Source organism: Anopheles arabiensis, chromosome 2 (assembly GCF_016920715.1).
Source record: "Anopheles arabiensis isolate DONGOLA chromosome 2, AaraD3, whole genome shotgun sequence".
In the NCBI taxonomy this organism is placed as follows: domain Eukaryota; kingdom Metazoa; phylum Arthropoda; class Insecta; order Diptera; family Culicidae; genus Anopheles; species Anopheles arabiensis.
In genome coordinates, this window is record NC_053517.1 from 96,911,510 (window position 1) to 96,926,625 (window position 15,116).

A 15,116-nucleotide genomic window follows, 5' to 3' on the forward strand; every position below is an offset into this window, starting at 1 on the left:
GTGAAACATCAGAAAGTTGTGCAGACTGTTGGGCGTGTTATTGGTACTGGCAGCAGCAGCGCTCTTTAGTTATCCGCTTCAAGAAAGCAACGACCAACTAAGGCATCAACTAAGCGCAAACAAACGACCCTCCCATCTTGTGCAGCACACACAGTACACGTAAAAGCATATTTTCCGGCACGAATGCTCAAAGCAGGAAGTAGTATCATAGTAATAGCACTAGTGCTTGTTCGCTATGAGCTTTTGTCGCTTCTATGTGCGCTTATCCAAAAGCAGAGAGCCATTACCCGAGCCCGCACACGGCGACAGAATGAGAAAGGGATAGTGTGTGTGTGTGTGTACTGCCAGCACACTGGATGATGTTGTACTATTTGCATAAATTATGCACGGTAATTGAATTTTTGTCATCATCCCTTTCGACCCCTTTTGGTCCAGCTTTACTCGCTCGCCACTCTTGGAAGCGCCTTCCTGTCTCGACACGCCGCAAGATAAAAGGAAGCACAGTGCCTTCTTCCAAGCGAGCCCATGATCTCCTCGGTGGAAGAAAAGCAGCGCGCTTATTAAGATGTTTTCCGTTCGAGCTCTCCTGGATCCATCCGATGTTCCGATTACCCTTGCTGCCCCTTAAGAATAACCACAGAGAGAGAGAAAAAAAAAACAAATATAAAACGGAACGGCGTGCGGCCAGCAGAAAAGAAGTAATTATTGCGATTAAAATCCATCGCAAGCGGCGGGGGGGGGCACGTAGAGCACGATCGTGTTGAGTTGTCTCCACGCTTCGATCAGTGGTGAGAAAATGGAAGCGAAGAAAGGAAAGGAAGGACTGCCTGCTGCAATTGTAATACTTACTGCAGGACCTGGGAACCGGTTCCCACAGTCGGGCCCGTGTGTCGAAGACGCAAAAAGGGACAAATTGTGACACGCTTGTTTAATGCGCACCCAATCAGGTTCGGGGAGTGGAATTAAAGTAAAAAAGCTTCACTCTGTCCCTCTTGTCCATGGGACATACGTTTAACTTGGGGCATTTAACTCAGGACTTCTGCCCCCTTTTCATGAGTTGCCGAACCTGTTGGTGTAGTAGTCGAATGAATGAAATTGGTTCAACACCACTGACGCACTTTAGCAGCGCGCGTACTTCCCCCGACAATCGTTTCCCTTGTTTCAATGGCGAGCAGACAATTCTTGGCACCTAATCAGACCTGGTGTCTCCTACCCAAGCAATGGAAATAAGTAAGTCCCGGTAAGCTTTAAGGTACACAAACAACGCGCACAACTTCAGTTTTTGTATGAGCGGCACGATCACGATCCTCGAATTCTTGCGATTATGCTTCACTCGCGATAACGATCGGTCGGAGTCGTCGGTGTGCCTTTGCGTGGTGCGGTGAAAGAAGATTTAAGCTGGAGGCTGGAAGTCTTCAAGGTTCAATCTTGAAGTCCAACCGACGCATTGACAGCAATTGTACGGATCTGGGAGGGCTTTGTCCCCCCATTTTTGCTCGCCCATTTGATCTTGTTCGCACCTCTCTCCACGGGAAATGATTTATTAGTTTTTTGCATGCAGATTGCTCCCCCGCGGTACCCGTGAGCTCCCCCAAAAGGCCCGATTAATCCGCACAGTGTCAACTGTAGAAAGAACACCAGAAAAAGGTGAAATAAAAGGCACAGAGTGCTCCCCTACGAGGAGTACAGAGTCGGTGTCGTTTACCTTGGCCAGTTCCACCACGACTAAAAGTGTCTGCGCGACAACAACTGCACAGCACACGGGGAAGTACACAACTGCACTTTCGATGGCGTAATCCTTGGCGGGAAGGGTTTGCTGTGTTTGCACACCGCGCCGAATATCTCCTGCCAAACAAATCCATGACCTTTGGTGCTTCGCTAGGGTTCGCCAAGCAGTATTATCTCGCCGCTTCGTCCGTGAAATGTGCACTTCTGCACCTTTCATCGCAAAAAGCCACTCTAAACTCAAGAGAGTGAGAGGTTAAAAGGGGTCTTCTTACTTGCTTACTGAATGGATGGATGAATACAATGCACCAAAGCTTGATCCCACAGCTCACAGGACAGGACCATATACACCATGTAGTCTTTAATACTTGTTCTCCAATCCCCTATTTTACTGCTAATATTTGATGCTCCCGAGCAAACCCGCACAATGCTGCCGGCATTGTCACATGCATGGAAATACGGCGCCAGACAGCGCCCAATAATAATCTCGTCATAAGTTAGCCTGCTGATGGTCTGATGACGCACTGTGAGTGCAAGGCGCTGCATCGAGCAGGTTATCACGCTGTGAGCATCATGATGGTGACTCGGTATCTCCCCGTCATCCAATGCAAGCACTCTTGCCCGTCCTCACCGTCATTATTCTGCAAAGCTTAGCAATCATGTACAACAAAAAAAAACAGCTAGCAAACGGGGACAGGGATTATGTCGTACTCTCGGTGTAATGACGGATTCATGAGCGACTGGAAAGAGGAATAATGCTTCTGCTACTGCTCCCACGGATCGAACCCACGGGGGATAGAGTAACATCCGTTTGAGGAACACACACCCACAACCGGGGCAGTAAACAGTACGCGGTTGTATTTTATACACCATCTCCCCTCACACAAAACAGCAAGGAAAGAGGGCGATTTACTACCTTCTGTGTGTGTGTGCGTGGGTCTACTTTCTTCTACCATCTTTTACTACCATTGCCAACGACCAAAAACCAAAAAACAAAACAACCAGTGTGCATGATGTTTGTGTGTAATAATAATAATAAAAGCAAAAACTACAATCCGACGCTTCCCGCAACGAGGCGCCAAACCCCTGGTCACCGGGAGATGCTCACAGCGATGGTCTGTGGGTGGGAGTGTTTCACCTCAGTCTCTCTCCCCACCGTTGGATCTGATCTGGCAACAACTCCCCCCACAGTGGTTGTCATTAATGCATGCGCCTTACACACCCCGTCTGGTACCATCTTCGGCAAAAGAAGATGTTACGCCTTTTCGGCACGGCAAGAACCACCTATAAAAGCCTTCTTTTTCTCTCCCCAACTCTCCAACCAATGTGTTGGCTCGTATGTGTCACGAGCACTAAGCTGCGCGAGCTATACGAAGCAATTAAAATTACACTCCGGGCAGGATATACTAACGGAAATTACACTTAACACCATTTGCAATCACGCGGGCATCATTAACACCGCCCTCCGCAGCGCCTAACGCCATGGCGGATATTCGGTGAGGAAGATAAAGATGAAGAGATTTGGGGGGGGGGAAGAGAGAGAGAGAACGGGAGGTAGAGAGAATTATTTATTACTTCCTTTAGATCCTACGCTGCCTCTGTACACCAAAACGTACGATTTGGATAAAGCACGTGCTCTCCAATGACTTCACAAGCGCGCTTCACAGTCTCGCACCTAGAGGGCGCTCGTGTACCCCTTTCCCTAGACATCAACCTTATTAGCCGCTTGAGTGCACACAGCATTGAGCGAAACTATTTAAAACGATATCTTATTACTACCACTCCACCAACTTTATATTAATTCACTTTTTTTGCTTCTTTATTCCTGTTCCTGCTCTAGACCTTCCCGGTTTTTGCCCCTGGCGTACGAAACACGATATCAAACGGATTGAAACGGCCCCCATCCGGTTAAAAGGATTCAAAAACGAGGACGCGCGCTCGCCACATTTTTCTGCCCTCGCTTATAAACGCGCACATCGAAGCAAGCGATAGGAGCCCAGAAGAAGGTGTACCGCCATCATCGTCATCCATTTTCAAGCGGGGGAATCAACGCGAAACACGACCCCAAAGTCGGGAGAGAAAAAAAGGATATACACACACGTAAACAGCAGCCAGCTGGGAAGAAAATTTGTAGCCACTCGCAAGTAGCGGCGGGTTCTGTGAAATAATTTTAATTAAATTCACTTCACGTCGTGCCGACCGAAGAGGGGCCTCTCTCTGTTACACACCAGCAGAACAGTTTGGCGCGTACACTAAACCTTCAATTAGTTCGCCACTGGCAGACGACGGGGTGTGGTAGTATCCTTTTACTGTTAAACCCCAACCGTCCGGAAAAGGGTAAGGGACGCTGTTTGCAATTACCCCAACGGAACCCCCGGAAACCGTCCGGATGATATTTCAGTGAGCGTGCCGTAGTGTGGATAGATATACTGTGGCTACTTGGATCGTGGTACGGGAAAGATTACACCTTCCGCTTTGATTTATCCCCACCCCTGCGTGTCATGATGGAATCGAAAGCTCTACTCCTAGGTAAGTGGAACATCCCGGAGATCAGAGAAAGAGAGCCATCTCGTTCATTGATGGAAGAAATTCCCTCTATTTTTCGTTGCACTTTCATCCTTTAGCCACACTTTGCCTGCTCGCCGCCTGCCTGGCAGTGTCGGGCGCTAACGACACGGACCGGCCGAACCGGCGGTACAAGCGCAAGTACGGCATGTGTCCGCCCAAGTTCACTAGCATCAGCAACGAGTGCTACTACATATCCCCGAACAAGCTGAACTGGCTCGATGCGTACTTTGAGTGTAAGGACCACAACAGCAAGCTGGCGGAACCGATGATGTACGAGGACAAGGTGCTCCGGCGAACTCTGCAGAAAATGGGCTGTAAGAAACCCGCACCCGTGCGCCGCTTTGAGAGTTTTCTTTTAAAAATATATTACAATAACGTTTGTTTTCATATTTTGGCATTTTTGTTTACGACGCACCAGTGCGAGAAGACCTCTGGATCGGTGGCAACTACAACTGGAAGCTGAAGAAATGGCAGTGGGGCCACAATGGGCGCGAAATCGAGTACCAATCGTTCAGCCAAATGGTGCCTAGGTGATTATACTGCTTCATATTGCATTTTTCCTTTGGTTTTACTTCTTTTCACGCAAAATCTGCGCCAAGAACAGAACAGCACAAATTCTTCTCCCAAAAAAATCAAAACAGAGCACCCTGCAATAGTAGGATGTTCCAACCGGGCACCTAATTCTTAGCCAAACTTCTTACACGTTTCATCCGTTAAAAACGAGAGATCGCATTTACTTATGAGCATTTTTTGCAGGAGCAGCCAGGATTTGACCTTCCACTGTGCACTGCTTAAAGCCGACATCAAGTTTAGGTAAGTGGACATATGATACTGCACCCAGAGCCCGTTTTGGATTTGTTTTGGAAAAAAAACGAAACTGCTCCACACAACGATTAAAAAACCCCGGAATGATGCGCTTGCCAACTTCAAACTTATCCTGCGCTCTTTTGTCCCATTTTGTTTTGTTTTCCATTTTGTACTTTAAATTCATACACATTTAGTGTTTTTATTAGTTTTCTATTTTACATTTGCGTGAGCAAATAGCTAAAAAGGTAACACCCCACCATACGGTGGTGCAACATTCGTTGTATTCGTAGAACTTGCTGTGTTGTGTAGCGAAAGTAGCGTACTGGTATTAAACACTTTGCACGAACAACTGGACTAACTGCCAGTGCACGTAGTCATTTCGTAGTTTTAGTACATGACAAGCCAAGCATAACATTAACACTTTATAGTAAACCTAGTGGCACCGGTACAAGCAGCACGAACTGCCGTAAATGTAGTGAATTGCGCACGCACACCTTTGTGGCTTGGTGATAGAACACTTAACATAAAGGCTGTAGAATGCTAGATCTAAGTCCTGTACATATACAAATGGGTTGCGAAGGCCCCTTGCTACATGGCTTGACTAATGGTTGTGTTGTTCCTATTTTTTCCTCCCCAATTTTCTTTGCACCCACAAACCCGTGTCCAGATGGTCGGCCGCAGCGTGCACAGACAAAATGAACTACATCTGCCAGCACCGAATGCCGCTCGTGTCCGAGATGGGCCGCAGCCTAGTGTACGAAAAGTGGAACAAAACCTACCCGAACGAGCGGGCCAACGAGAAGCTGGTGTACATCGTGAGCGAAGGCAACAACCGTACGCAAAGGTAGCAGCCAAGAGGATATGCAATGTCTGGGAGTTCTTCAAAAAAGCTAATTTGTGTGTTTCGCTGTGTTTTTTCTTGTTGTCTTGCAGCGAGTACGGTAAACCGCGCCTGTATAACAGCGTCAAGCGCGTGATGCAATCGAATCCCTCGATCCGGCCGGCCCATCGGCGCCGAGCAAATCGTCCGAAGAAGCCTGTCGCCGCTCCGACCGCCGCCGACCGGCGCACCTACATCCCGCCGGAAGTGGTCGGCCGCAAGCAGCATCTCGCGCAGTACGCTCCGGACGCGTCGAACGACATCAACACGATCGATAACGGACACCGAAACGGTGGTGGTGGTGGCGGTTGGGGAGGTTCCTATCATTCCGCCGCACGCTTCAACGTAGACTTTAGCCCGCGCAATGGCAGGACGCGTGAACCAAGCTTCCCGCGCGGTCACCGAATGCGCACCGGAGAGGAGCATCGCCTGCCGCATCAGCACCGTCACCAGCCGGGTGCGCACAAGCCAACCAAGAGGACGCAGCAGTACTATGTGCCAGCGTATCCGCCAACTACTACTACCAGTGCTGCACCGCCTACTACCACCACAACGACTACCAGCACTACTACTACTACCACTACAACGCCACCACCAACAACAAGACCGAACGCAGCACGACTACCATCCGCACACCACACCACCCGATACGCGAACCGCTCGATGACGTCGCAGGAAAAGCAAGCGAGCCGCGATTTTCTGCGCAAACGGCTGCAGAAGCTGACGCCCGAGGAGCAGCAGGCCTTCTTCCAGACCCGTGCCATGCGCAAGAAGCTGAAGGAGCAGAAGCTGCTCAAGCTAAAGCTCGAGCGGGCGAACGAGGTAGTGCCGTAAGGTGGTACCCCGTACCAGCACACTAAACACAAGCAAGATAGTATACACACTAGTTTCTAGACGATAGCGCGAAAAAAATGGACAAAAATGGTCGGTCCAGTGGTGTCTCAACCGCAGACCGTGCACACTCCCGCTTTGGAGTGAACCAAGCAAGTCGCACCGTCGTCTAGAAATAGTGTAAATGAATACGCCTTTCTCCTGGAGTAGGCAAAACTCAAGCAGAATAACAATCGAGGAAAAGGAACGGAACGGCGATACATATCCCAAAACCCGTTTTTTGGAACAAAGAACCCGAACTAGTAGTACCGCTGCTACTACTACACATCCCGTAAACACACCAGAGGTGTGCTTTTGGAACAGATTACTACTACTATTACTACTACAACCTGCATCTAATTTTCTGAAGCAGTTCTTCACTTAGTTCTTAGAGTAAAGTTGCACCTAAGCAGAAACAAAAAAAACCGCCATCTAGCCAAAAACAAAAAAATCTCCAATTTCTAATGCAATTTGCACACTGCGCTTTTCACTGGGATAAGTCTTTTGTGGTTCTTCGTGTCTTGTACATTGCCAACGCTACCTAGTAGCAAGCGCATGAGAGATCTGAGCTGCGAACCACCAACTACGATCGAGCAGAGCTAGAGTTTTAGTGCGTTTAAGAAATGTAAAATGGTGAATTCGACGTTCGAATAAACAAAAAAAAACACGCAACAACAGGCCAAATTGTCACCCTCAATATAGTCTTTCGGCGTATTAGAAACACAATCTCGTTCCAGGAAACTACTATTAGCAGAAGCAGGTTAATAAGGTTAAACACTAAACAATGCCACTAAACCACACCTGGTAGAATTTGTGACCAAACTGAGGAATAAAGTATAACATTTAAAAAAAGGGAATCTGTTTGCAGAAAGGGATTCTCCCTCTCGAAGAACCTCAAAACAAAGATGAAAACAAGAGAACAAATGTTTCACTATTTGGTAGAACAAACTAGCGAATAGAGAGAGAAAGAGAGCAAGGAAGAGAGAGAGGAAGCGTACGTTTAAATGGCGAAGAGAATTTATATACAGATGCTCCTTTTATCTTCTCCTTTTTTCCTGTTTAAGAATAGTATACTAACACAGTTGATAGCACAGAGGAAAAAGGGGTCAGCTTTTGAGATGAAAGCAGTTCAAAGAGGCGTGGAATGATTGCAAGAAAATTGACGAACACAGCTGACCAATCCTCGTACCGATGTACAGAAGAAGTAAGTCTAACAGAAGAGTAGCGCTTAATTTCTAATTGCCATGCTATTTACTACTTATATTACCTTATGCAACCACTACTATAATTATCTCTATATTGTTTATGTAGTTTACTGTTCCTACTTTTGTGAAAGTGTTTGCACGTGTTTGCAAAACCAAATGCAAACAGCGGGTTTGGTTCATGATTGCGAGAATTTCCGGAAAATTAATACGAATATGAAAACAAAAATTATAAGCAACTCGCACGAAAAACAAAAACAAAAACAAAAGCCGGAACCGGTTTCCCCGTTTCTCTACAAACTACAAAGTTAAAAACGCCAAACGCGAAAGCATAAACTATTTGTAATTTACTACCTATAATAATATACAAAACACAAACGGATGTATTTAAAGTGAAAGGGCAAAGAACAGTAAAACAAAACAGTGGGACAGAGAGTATTGCACAGCAAGCGTATGTGTCACACCAGGGTGGGGAGTTCGTTCTCACCGTCGCGAGGGAATCAATCTAGTTAGCCGTTGCGTATATGTGTGGTTAGTTGGAGGACGCCGCGGATGATGACGTTTAAAGATTAGAGCAAAATGAAAGTTGCGTATAGATTATAAAGTGTCCTGCGCACAAACTGCTTGCGCACGGGATGATTATCCGTTTGCAACAACAAAAACATGAGAAAAGAAAACACATTTAAAAAGTAAGCTCACAATACAACGATTTAAAACGAAGAAGTAAAACAAATTTCCCCTTTCAGCTCATAATAAGGTTCAGTTTATGCAGTACAGGATTTAAAAAGAAAAACAACAAAAACCCTTTTAGAGTATAGCACACCACACAATCATGCAATATCCAACACGAAGAACATGTCCCGGAAGGAATTTGGGGCATTGGCAAACTCGGTTTTACACAGCAAGGCATACACTACCCACTGATTGAAATAAAGTATTACTTGAGCGATTGCGTGTGCGCGCGCGCCACTTACTGCGTTCGTTTGTTGAGCACACGCGGGATGAGCGTAACGCGCCAAAAATGGGTAAGTGCATTTGCAGGACAGCAAAACGATAAAGCAATAAATGGAACAGATTTGTGAAAACGATGGGATGGGTAAGTGATTGATTTGTTATTGTTGTGTAAGCTGTTTTTGATTGAAGAAAAAGCAGTGTTAATGAAAGAACGATCAAATTAAACAAGAAAATAAAAGAAGGAAATATGTAATGGAAAGAAACGCGTTTTAAATGAAAGTAATAAATGTAAGTAACGGAAAATAAATACACTCTTTGTAAAATGAAAAAGTAAACAAAAAGAGTAGAAAACAAAGAAAAAATAACAGTACAAGAAAGATACACTAAACAGCACTAAACTAAAACAAGAATATAACAAAAGTAAAGACAATTTTGAGCGGGTCATTATAAACAAAGGGGGGGAGGGGGGGTCAGAGGACGTAGAATGCTAATTGCAGACATAAGGAACTATTCCTGATCAGGTTATAGGAACAAAGGGGAAATAGAATATACCGAAATTCCCCTTATTTGGCGTAAACGTCCTACGCGGACATGCCCGGCCTATACAGGCTTTCAAAGATTTTATTCCACGTAGTAGCTGGATAAGTCAGTTCTTGCTACGGGGGGACGCTCCCACTCTGGGCTTGAACCCTTGACGAGTATGTTGTTTAGTCGTTCGAGTTGACGACATTACCACGGGACCGCTCCAAAGACACAGTTGTTAATTTGGGACTCTTTTTAGGGTAAGGCAAATGGCCGCTTAGGGCCTTACCTTGAGTAAATGAGCTTAATCTACACATGTCAATCCGACAGGGCGGTTCCTCCTATCCCACCCGAGGAATCCAACCAAAAACAAGCAAAGAACTCGTAATCCACCTACCTTAATGTAGTGACACAGCCCATCGCCCTTGAGCGTTCCGTCCGGCTCACGGTACAGCTTCAGCTTCAGCTTGTGCGTCTTTGGGTCCTTCATCACCATGCCACACTTGGACATTAACTCCCCGAACTCTTCCTCGCTAATGTCCGTCGGCAGGTTTGACACATACACCTTCGTGTTATGCTCCGGTGCGATTTCGAACCATTTCGGTGGTTCCGGGGGAGCTTTCCGTTTCTTGCCCTTTGCTGCTGCTGCTGCTGCTACCCGTTGCGCTTCCTCGCCCTGCTCATCAGCGTCATCGTCCTCGTCGCATCCGGACAATTCCCTACCAGACGGTTCACTCACTACCCGAGCTGGGGCAGGTGCCGCCGCCGCCGGTCCACTTCCACCGGACGTATTGTCGATGAACCCGTAGTTCAGTTGATATATGGCCATAAACTCATCATCCACCTTGGGGAACCAGGCTTTCCGCTCTTCGTCCCAAAAGTACACCGCACCATCCTTATCCTTGTACGTGTGCACACCGTCCTCGTACCCGTAGCTACGATCATCACCTTCCCCCGCACCAGCTGGACGCTCCTTCGGGACCCATTTCGCTGCCTTCTCGTCCCACCGATAGTGCTCCGTTTCGGTCACATTTTGCTGCTTCGGTATCCATTCCTTCTTCTCGTGACACCACCGATAGTGTTCGTTCTCGTACGGATTATCCGCGGGTGTTTCACCCGCCTTGCCCGACTCCTCCCGTGGAACCCATTCACTTTTTTCCTTGCTCCACCGGTACTGGTACTTTGTCGCCGGATCGGTGTAGATGGCTTCACCTGCCTCGTTGTACGTTACATGCTCCGCATACTGATCCTTCTCCCCGGTGGGTACATCTGCCGTGCCGGCAGCTTCTTTTGGGGACGGCCCCGTCTCATCATCATCCTTTCGCTCTGCGGGGAGCTCACTCACGGCCACAGGTGCTTCCGCCGGTTCCATTGCACTCGATGAAGGAGCAGTCTGCGCTTCGGTGTCTCCCGAGCTCGGATTGGATTCCATCTCTATGACACGGTTCTCGTTGTTTGTGTTTTCGGAATCGGTCAGCATTACGCTCGCGGCGGCCGTCTCCTGGGAGCTCATCGTCGGGGCAGCACTAACGTTTGCTGGTTCACTGGCGTCACTTTCACCACTGGACATGATGGTTGACGGTGGACTGAGCTGGAAGAACAAACAAGATACACACAATACACTGGTTAAACTTGTGCGAACATGTACGACTGGATGACGGATCCGGGCCGTGGTTAGGTTGCTTTCGGGGATGACGTTTGGTGCGATGAATAATGTAATGTGATACACTAGAGTTGTCAGCAGATTTGTCAATAGTTGCCAAATGAAATTATTTCATGAATGCTGATGTATATTGGATAGCGAGATATGAGAAAAAAAATTAAATCTTAAAGTAGAGTTCTAGCAAATGATTTCGAACTATTTGTTACTTCATTCTATTAAGATTGATAAACTCTTGTATTGTCTTCCATTTCATTTCATTTTTTAACTCTTCTTTTCCTGTTTAGCTTAAGTTCATTTACCAAATTTGGTTCTTTTACAACATGAAGAGACTTTTTGTTATTTATCAAATTTTATATTTGTTTTCACTAATTATTTCTAAACATAAACTTCAATTTTTTATCTTTTTTTGCAAATTATCTTATTTGATTTTTTCCTATTCCTACTATTATTTCATTTCATCCTTTTCTATTGAAAGTGTTGTTTATATTGAATTCGCAGAAAAAAGAGTGTTACCATCAATTATCCTCTTTTTATGTTTATTATGACCAATATGGTTTTAAATTTAAATTTTATTGTTTTGTTTTTGCTGGCAATGGTTTTGATCCATTTTTCTCTTCTGATCTAATATTTATGTCTAATTGATTCTTTCTACCTTTTGATATTTTTTTTCCTTGCTCATTCCTAGTTATTCCTTTCATTTGCACATTATTATTTCATAGCATTATTGTTATTATTATTATCATACATATTATTTCATTATTTTGTATTTTATCTATAGTATTTTTTTGTAACTGTAGAAAGGAAGATGTAGCCTTTTTTCCATTCTCTACAATTTTTACCAAATTTTGTTGAGAAGTATCCAATTGTGCATTGAAACGAATTATGTGTTATATGTTCATATAATATAATATACAATAATTTAGATTTAGATACTTAATCAGTCCCTGTTCAATAGCTCAATCAAAAGAAACCGATGTGTTCTCGACCGTGGTTCAACTTAGACTCTAACATTTATTTCATCAGATCGATACACGTTCTCACTAACACTAACTAACTCTAATCGTTATGGACTAAAATTATGGCTACTTGTATGCTATTACCTTTCTGCATACCTCTAGGCGCTAACATTTCCCGACCACCAAAATTGAAAATTTTACAATTCACGTCAACATAATTCAATCCCTTAAGTACTTCACTTCTATGATCAAAAACTGTGCTATTTATAAGCCACATTCGATTTCATGCAACATGCTTCACAATTCATAATACTTCATATAATACAATAGATAATATTTTATAAAAAAAAACTTAACTCGACAAAAAACTAACCAAATGTTTAACTCGACAAAAAAAACTGTCACACGAGATTGTCGCCTCAGTTCATGTGTTTCCTTTCATCGTATAAAGTTCATTGTCTTCCAATGGTAGTACGCAAACTCTACTAACTGGCCTCTTTAGTTCTTTTGCTTGTGGTGTACGCAACGTGACTACTCTTACGGTGCCGTCTGGTCCTGGGTGTACATCGATTATTCTCGCTAATGGCCATTTTAGCGGTGGCACATTATCTTCTCGTACGATTACCATCATTCCAGGACAGATCAGTCGTACTGGGCCTCTCCATTTGGGTCTAGTCTGCAGCTGTTGAAGATATTCCACATGCCAACGCTTCCAAAAATGCTGTAGTCGATGTTGAACGTGTCTCCAATGGTTCAAGCGGTTCTCGGGGATGTTTTTTACGTCTACTTCCGCTAAATGTTGCATATTTGAACCTGTGAGAAAATGACCTGGCGTTAGTACTTCATAATCATTTGGACTGTCCGACAATGGTGAAATCGGACGGGAATTCAAACAAGACTCAATCTCGGCCAATAGTGTCACCATGTCTTCGTGTGACACCGATGATGTGCCCAACACACGCAGTAAATGACGCTTCATTGATTTCACTGCTGCTTCCCATAAGCCTCCAAAGTGTGGCGCGCGAGGCGGGATAAACTTCCATCTGATCTGCTGTTCAGCTGTCCAGGTCCAAATACTTTGCTGATGATCAGTAGAGTTGAAGAGCTCATACAACTTGTTCAACTCATTCGCTGCTCCCTTGAAGTTGGTACCATTGTCAGAATGAATTTCCGTTACAGTTCCTCTTCTAGCGATAAATCTCCGTAATGCTGCCAGAAACGCTGGTGTGCTTAGGTCGGACACCAATTCCAGGTGCACTGCGCGTGTAACAAAACACACAAACACTGCAATAAACGCCTTCACTGGAGCTGCTCGCCGATGGCTCCCCTTCAAGAAAACTGGACCACAATAGTCGACACCAGATACTGCAAACGGCTTTGCTTGGGAAACTCTACATTTCGGCAAATCTCCCATCGGTTGTTCAGTAGATTTCGGGTTGCACCTAAAACATCTAATGCACCGATTATAAATCGTCTTGACCACTGACCTTGCACCGATGATCCAAAATTCCTGACGCAATGTAGATAGCATCATTTGTGGGCCTGCATGATGATACTTTATGTGGCAATAGTATGCCAGCAATTTCGCCAACATATGTCCTTTCGGAATGATTATCGGGTACTTCATCGAATGGCTTGTTTCCGCATGCCGTAGTCTGCCATTCACGCGCATCAGACCTTCCTCATCAATCCATGGATCACATACTCGTACTGCTGAGGAACGGGCCACTCCCCTTCCAGCCTTCAACTCCTTCATCTCTTGGGCAAATCCATCCATTTGTGCCATTCTACACAGCATCTTTTCTGACCTTTGTATTTCCTCGCTAGTGAGACGTTCAATCACAAGCCCTCTCTTCTTCGTTTTGGAGCCTCCCCTTACGTTGTCTAAAAACCGTACGCAGTATCCAACAACTCGACGAAGTTTACTGTATGTAGAATATTTAGAAAAGAGTTCATCCCAACCACTCTGAACTTCGGTTGACACCAATGCAGCTGTTGTCTTCTCTTCTCCTGTCGCCTCTGCTGGTTTAGTAAATGCTGATCTTGGCCACTCATCTTCATTTTTTACTAACCACGATGGCCCCGACCACCATAGCTGGCACTCCACTAAGGCTGCTGGCTGACATCCTCTCGATACCAAGTCTGCGGGATTTTCAATGCCTGGGACATGCCTCCACTGGCATCCGTTAGTAAGAGATTGGATTTTGGCCGTCCTATTTGCCACAAACGTTTTCCAACCTTGATGAGGTGAGGTGATCCAATACCATGTGGTCATCGAATCCGTCCACAGATAGCATGGTGCTTCCGGCAATCTTGCTTTTCTAATAAAATTGTATAAGTTGCTCGCCAACAATGCTGCACAAAGTTCCAGTCTTGCAATTGTAAGTCGTTTCGCGAGAGGTGCCACCTTGGACTTAGATACAAGCAGATTAGCCACACATATTTCTTCTGTCTTGCACCTCAAATATGCACATGCCCCATATCCTTTCTCCGATGCATCACAGAAAATGTGGTATTGTAAATCGTCGCTCATCGTAGGATTGGTAAATCGTGGAACACTTACGTTATTCAACTCTCCCAAGTGGCTGCAAAACGTTGCCCATTGCTTTTGCAATACTTCTGGTAACTCCTTGTCCCATGGCCACATTGATCCGTCTGCCTCCTTCAACGTCCACAACCGTTGCATAAAAAGTTTTGCCACCATCTTTATTGGGTCCACAAAACCTAATGGATCGTATATCTTGGCAATACTTCCCATCACTTGACTTTTTGTCGGTGGCTTCGATACATCTACACAGGGAACTCGTACCCTCAATCGATCTGTCTTTGGGTCCCAAGTTAAGCCTAACGTGCTTATGGGTTTCGTATCGAGACTCCTCTCCTTCTGTTCAGGTTGAGCCAACTCTTCATTGGGTAATCCGTCTAAAGCTGATGCACGATTGGATGCCCACTTTCTCAACTTGAATCCT

The 15,116-nt window shown here is 45.4% G+C and overlaps 2 protein-coding genes across 6 annotated transcripts in view; one reads left to right on the forward strand and one right to left on the reverse strand.

The window, feature by feature from the left end:
- LOC120898493 overlaps window positions 1-9,140 on the forward strand; it is a 93,251-nt gene extending 84,111 nt beyond the window's left edge. The window contains exons 4-9 of one of the 2 annotated variants that reach the window (XM_040304424.1): window positions 3,566-4,254; window positions 4,350-4,607; window positions 4,712-4,823; window positions 5,050-5,106; window positions 5,768-5,944; window positions 6,034-9,140. In XM_040304424.1, the coding sequence (XP_040160358.1) occupies window positions 4,227-4,254; window positions 4,350-4,607; window positions 4,712-4,823; window positions 5,050-5,106; window positions 5,768-5,944; window positions 6,034-6,814 (1,413 nt within the window). In that variant the 5' untranslated portion in view covers window positions 3,566-4,226 and the 3' untranslated portion in view covers window positions 6,815-9,140. The remainder of the gene's footprint in view (window positions 1-3,565; window positions 4,255-4,349; window positions 4,608-4,711; window positions 4,824-5,049; window positions 5,107-5,767; window positions 5,945-6,033) is intronic. The other variant, XM_040304425.1, reaches the window with a different exon arrangement.
- Window positions 1-15,116, reverse strand: part of LOC120898490 (HIV Tat-specific factor 1) — a 61,256-nt gene that overhangs the window by 33,326 nt on the left and 12,814 nt on the right. For all 4 annotated transcript variants that reach the window (XM_040304417.1, XM_040304419.1, XM_040304418.1 and 1 more), the window contains exon 2: window positions 9,926-11,119. In XM_040304417.1, coding sequence (XP_040160351.1) covers window positions 9,926-11,098 — 1,173 coding nt within the window. In that variant the 5' untranslated portion in view covers window positions 11,099-11,119. The remainder of the gene's footprint in view (window positions 1-9,925; window positions 11,120-15,116) is intronic.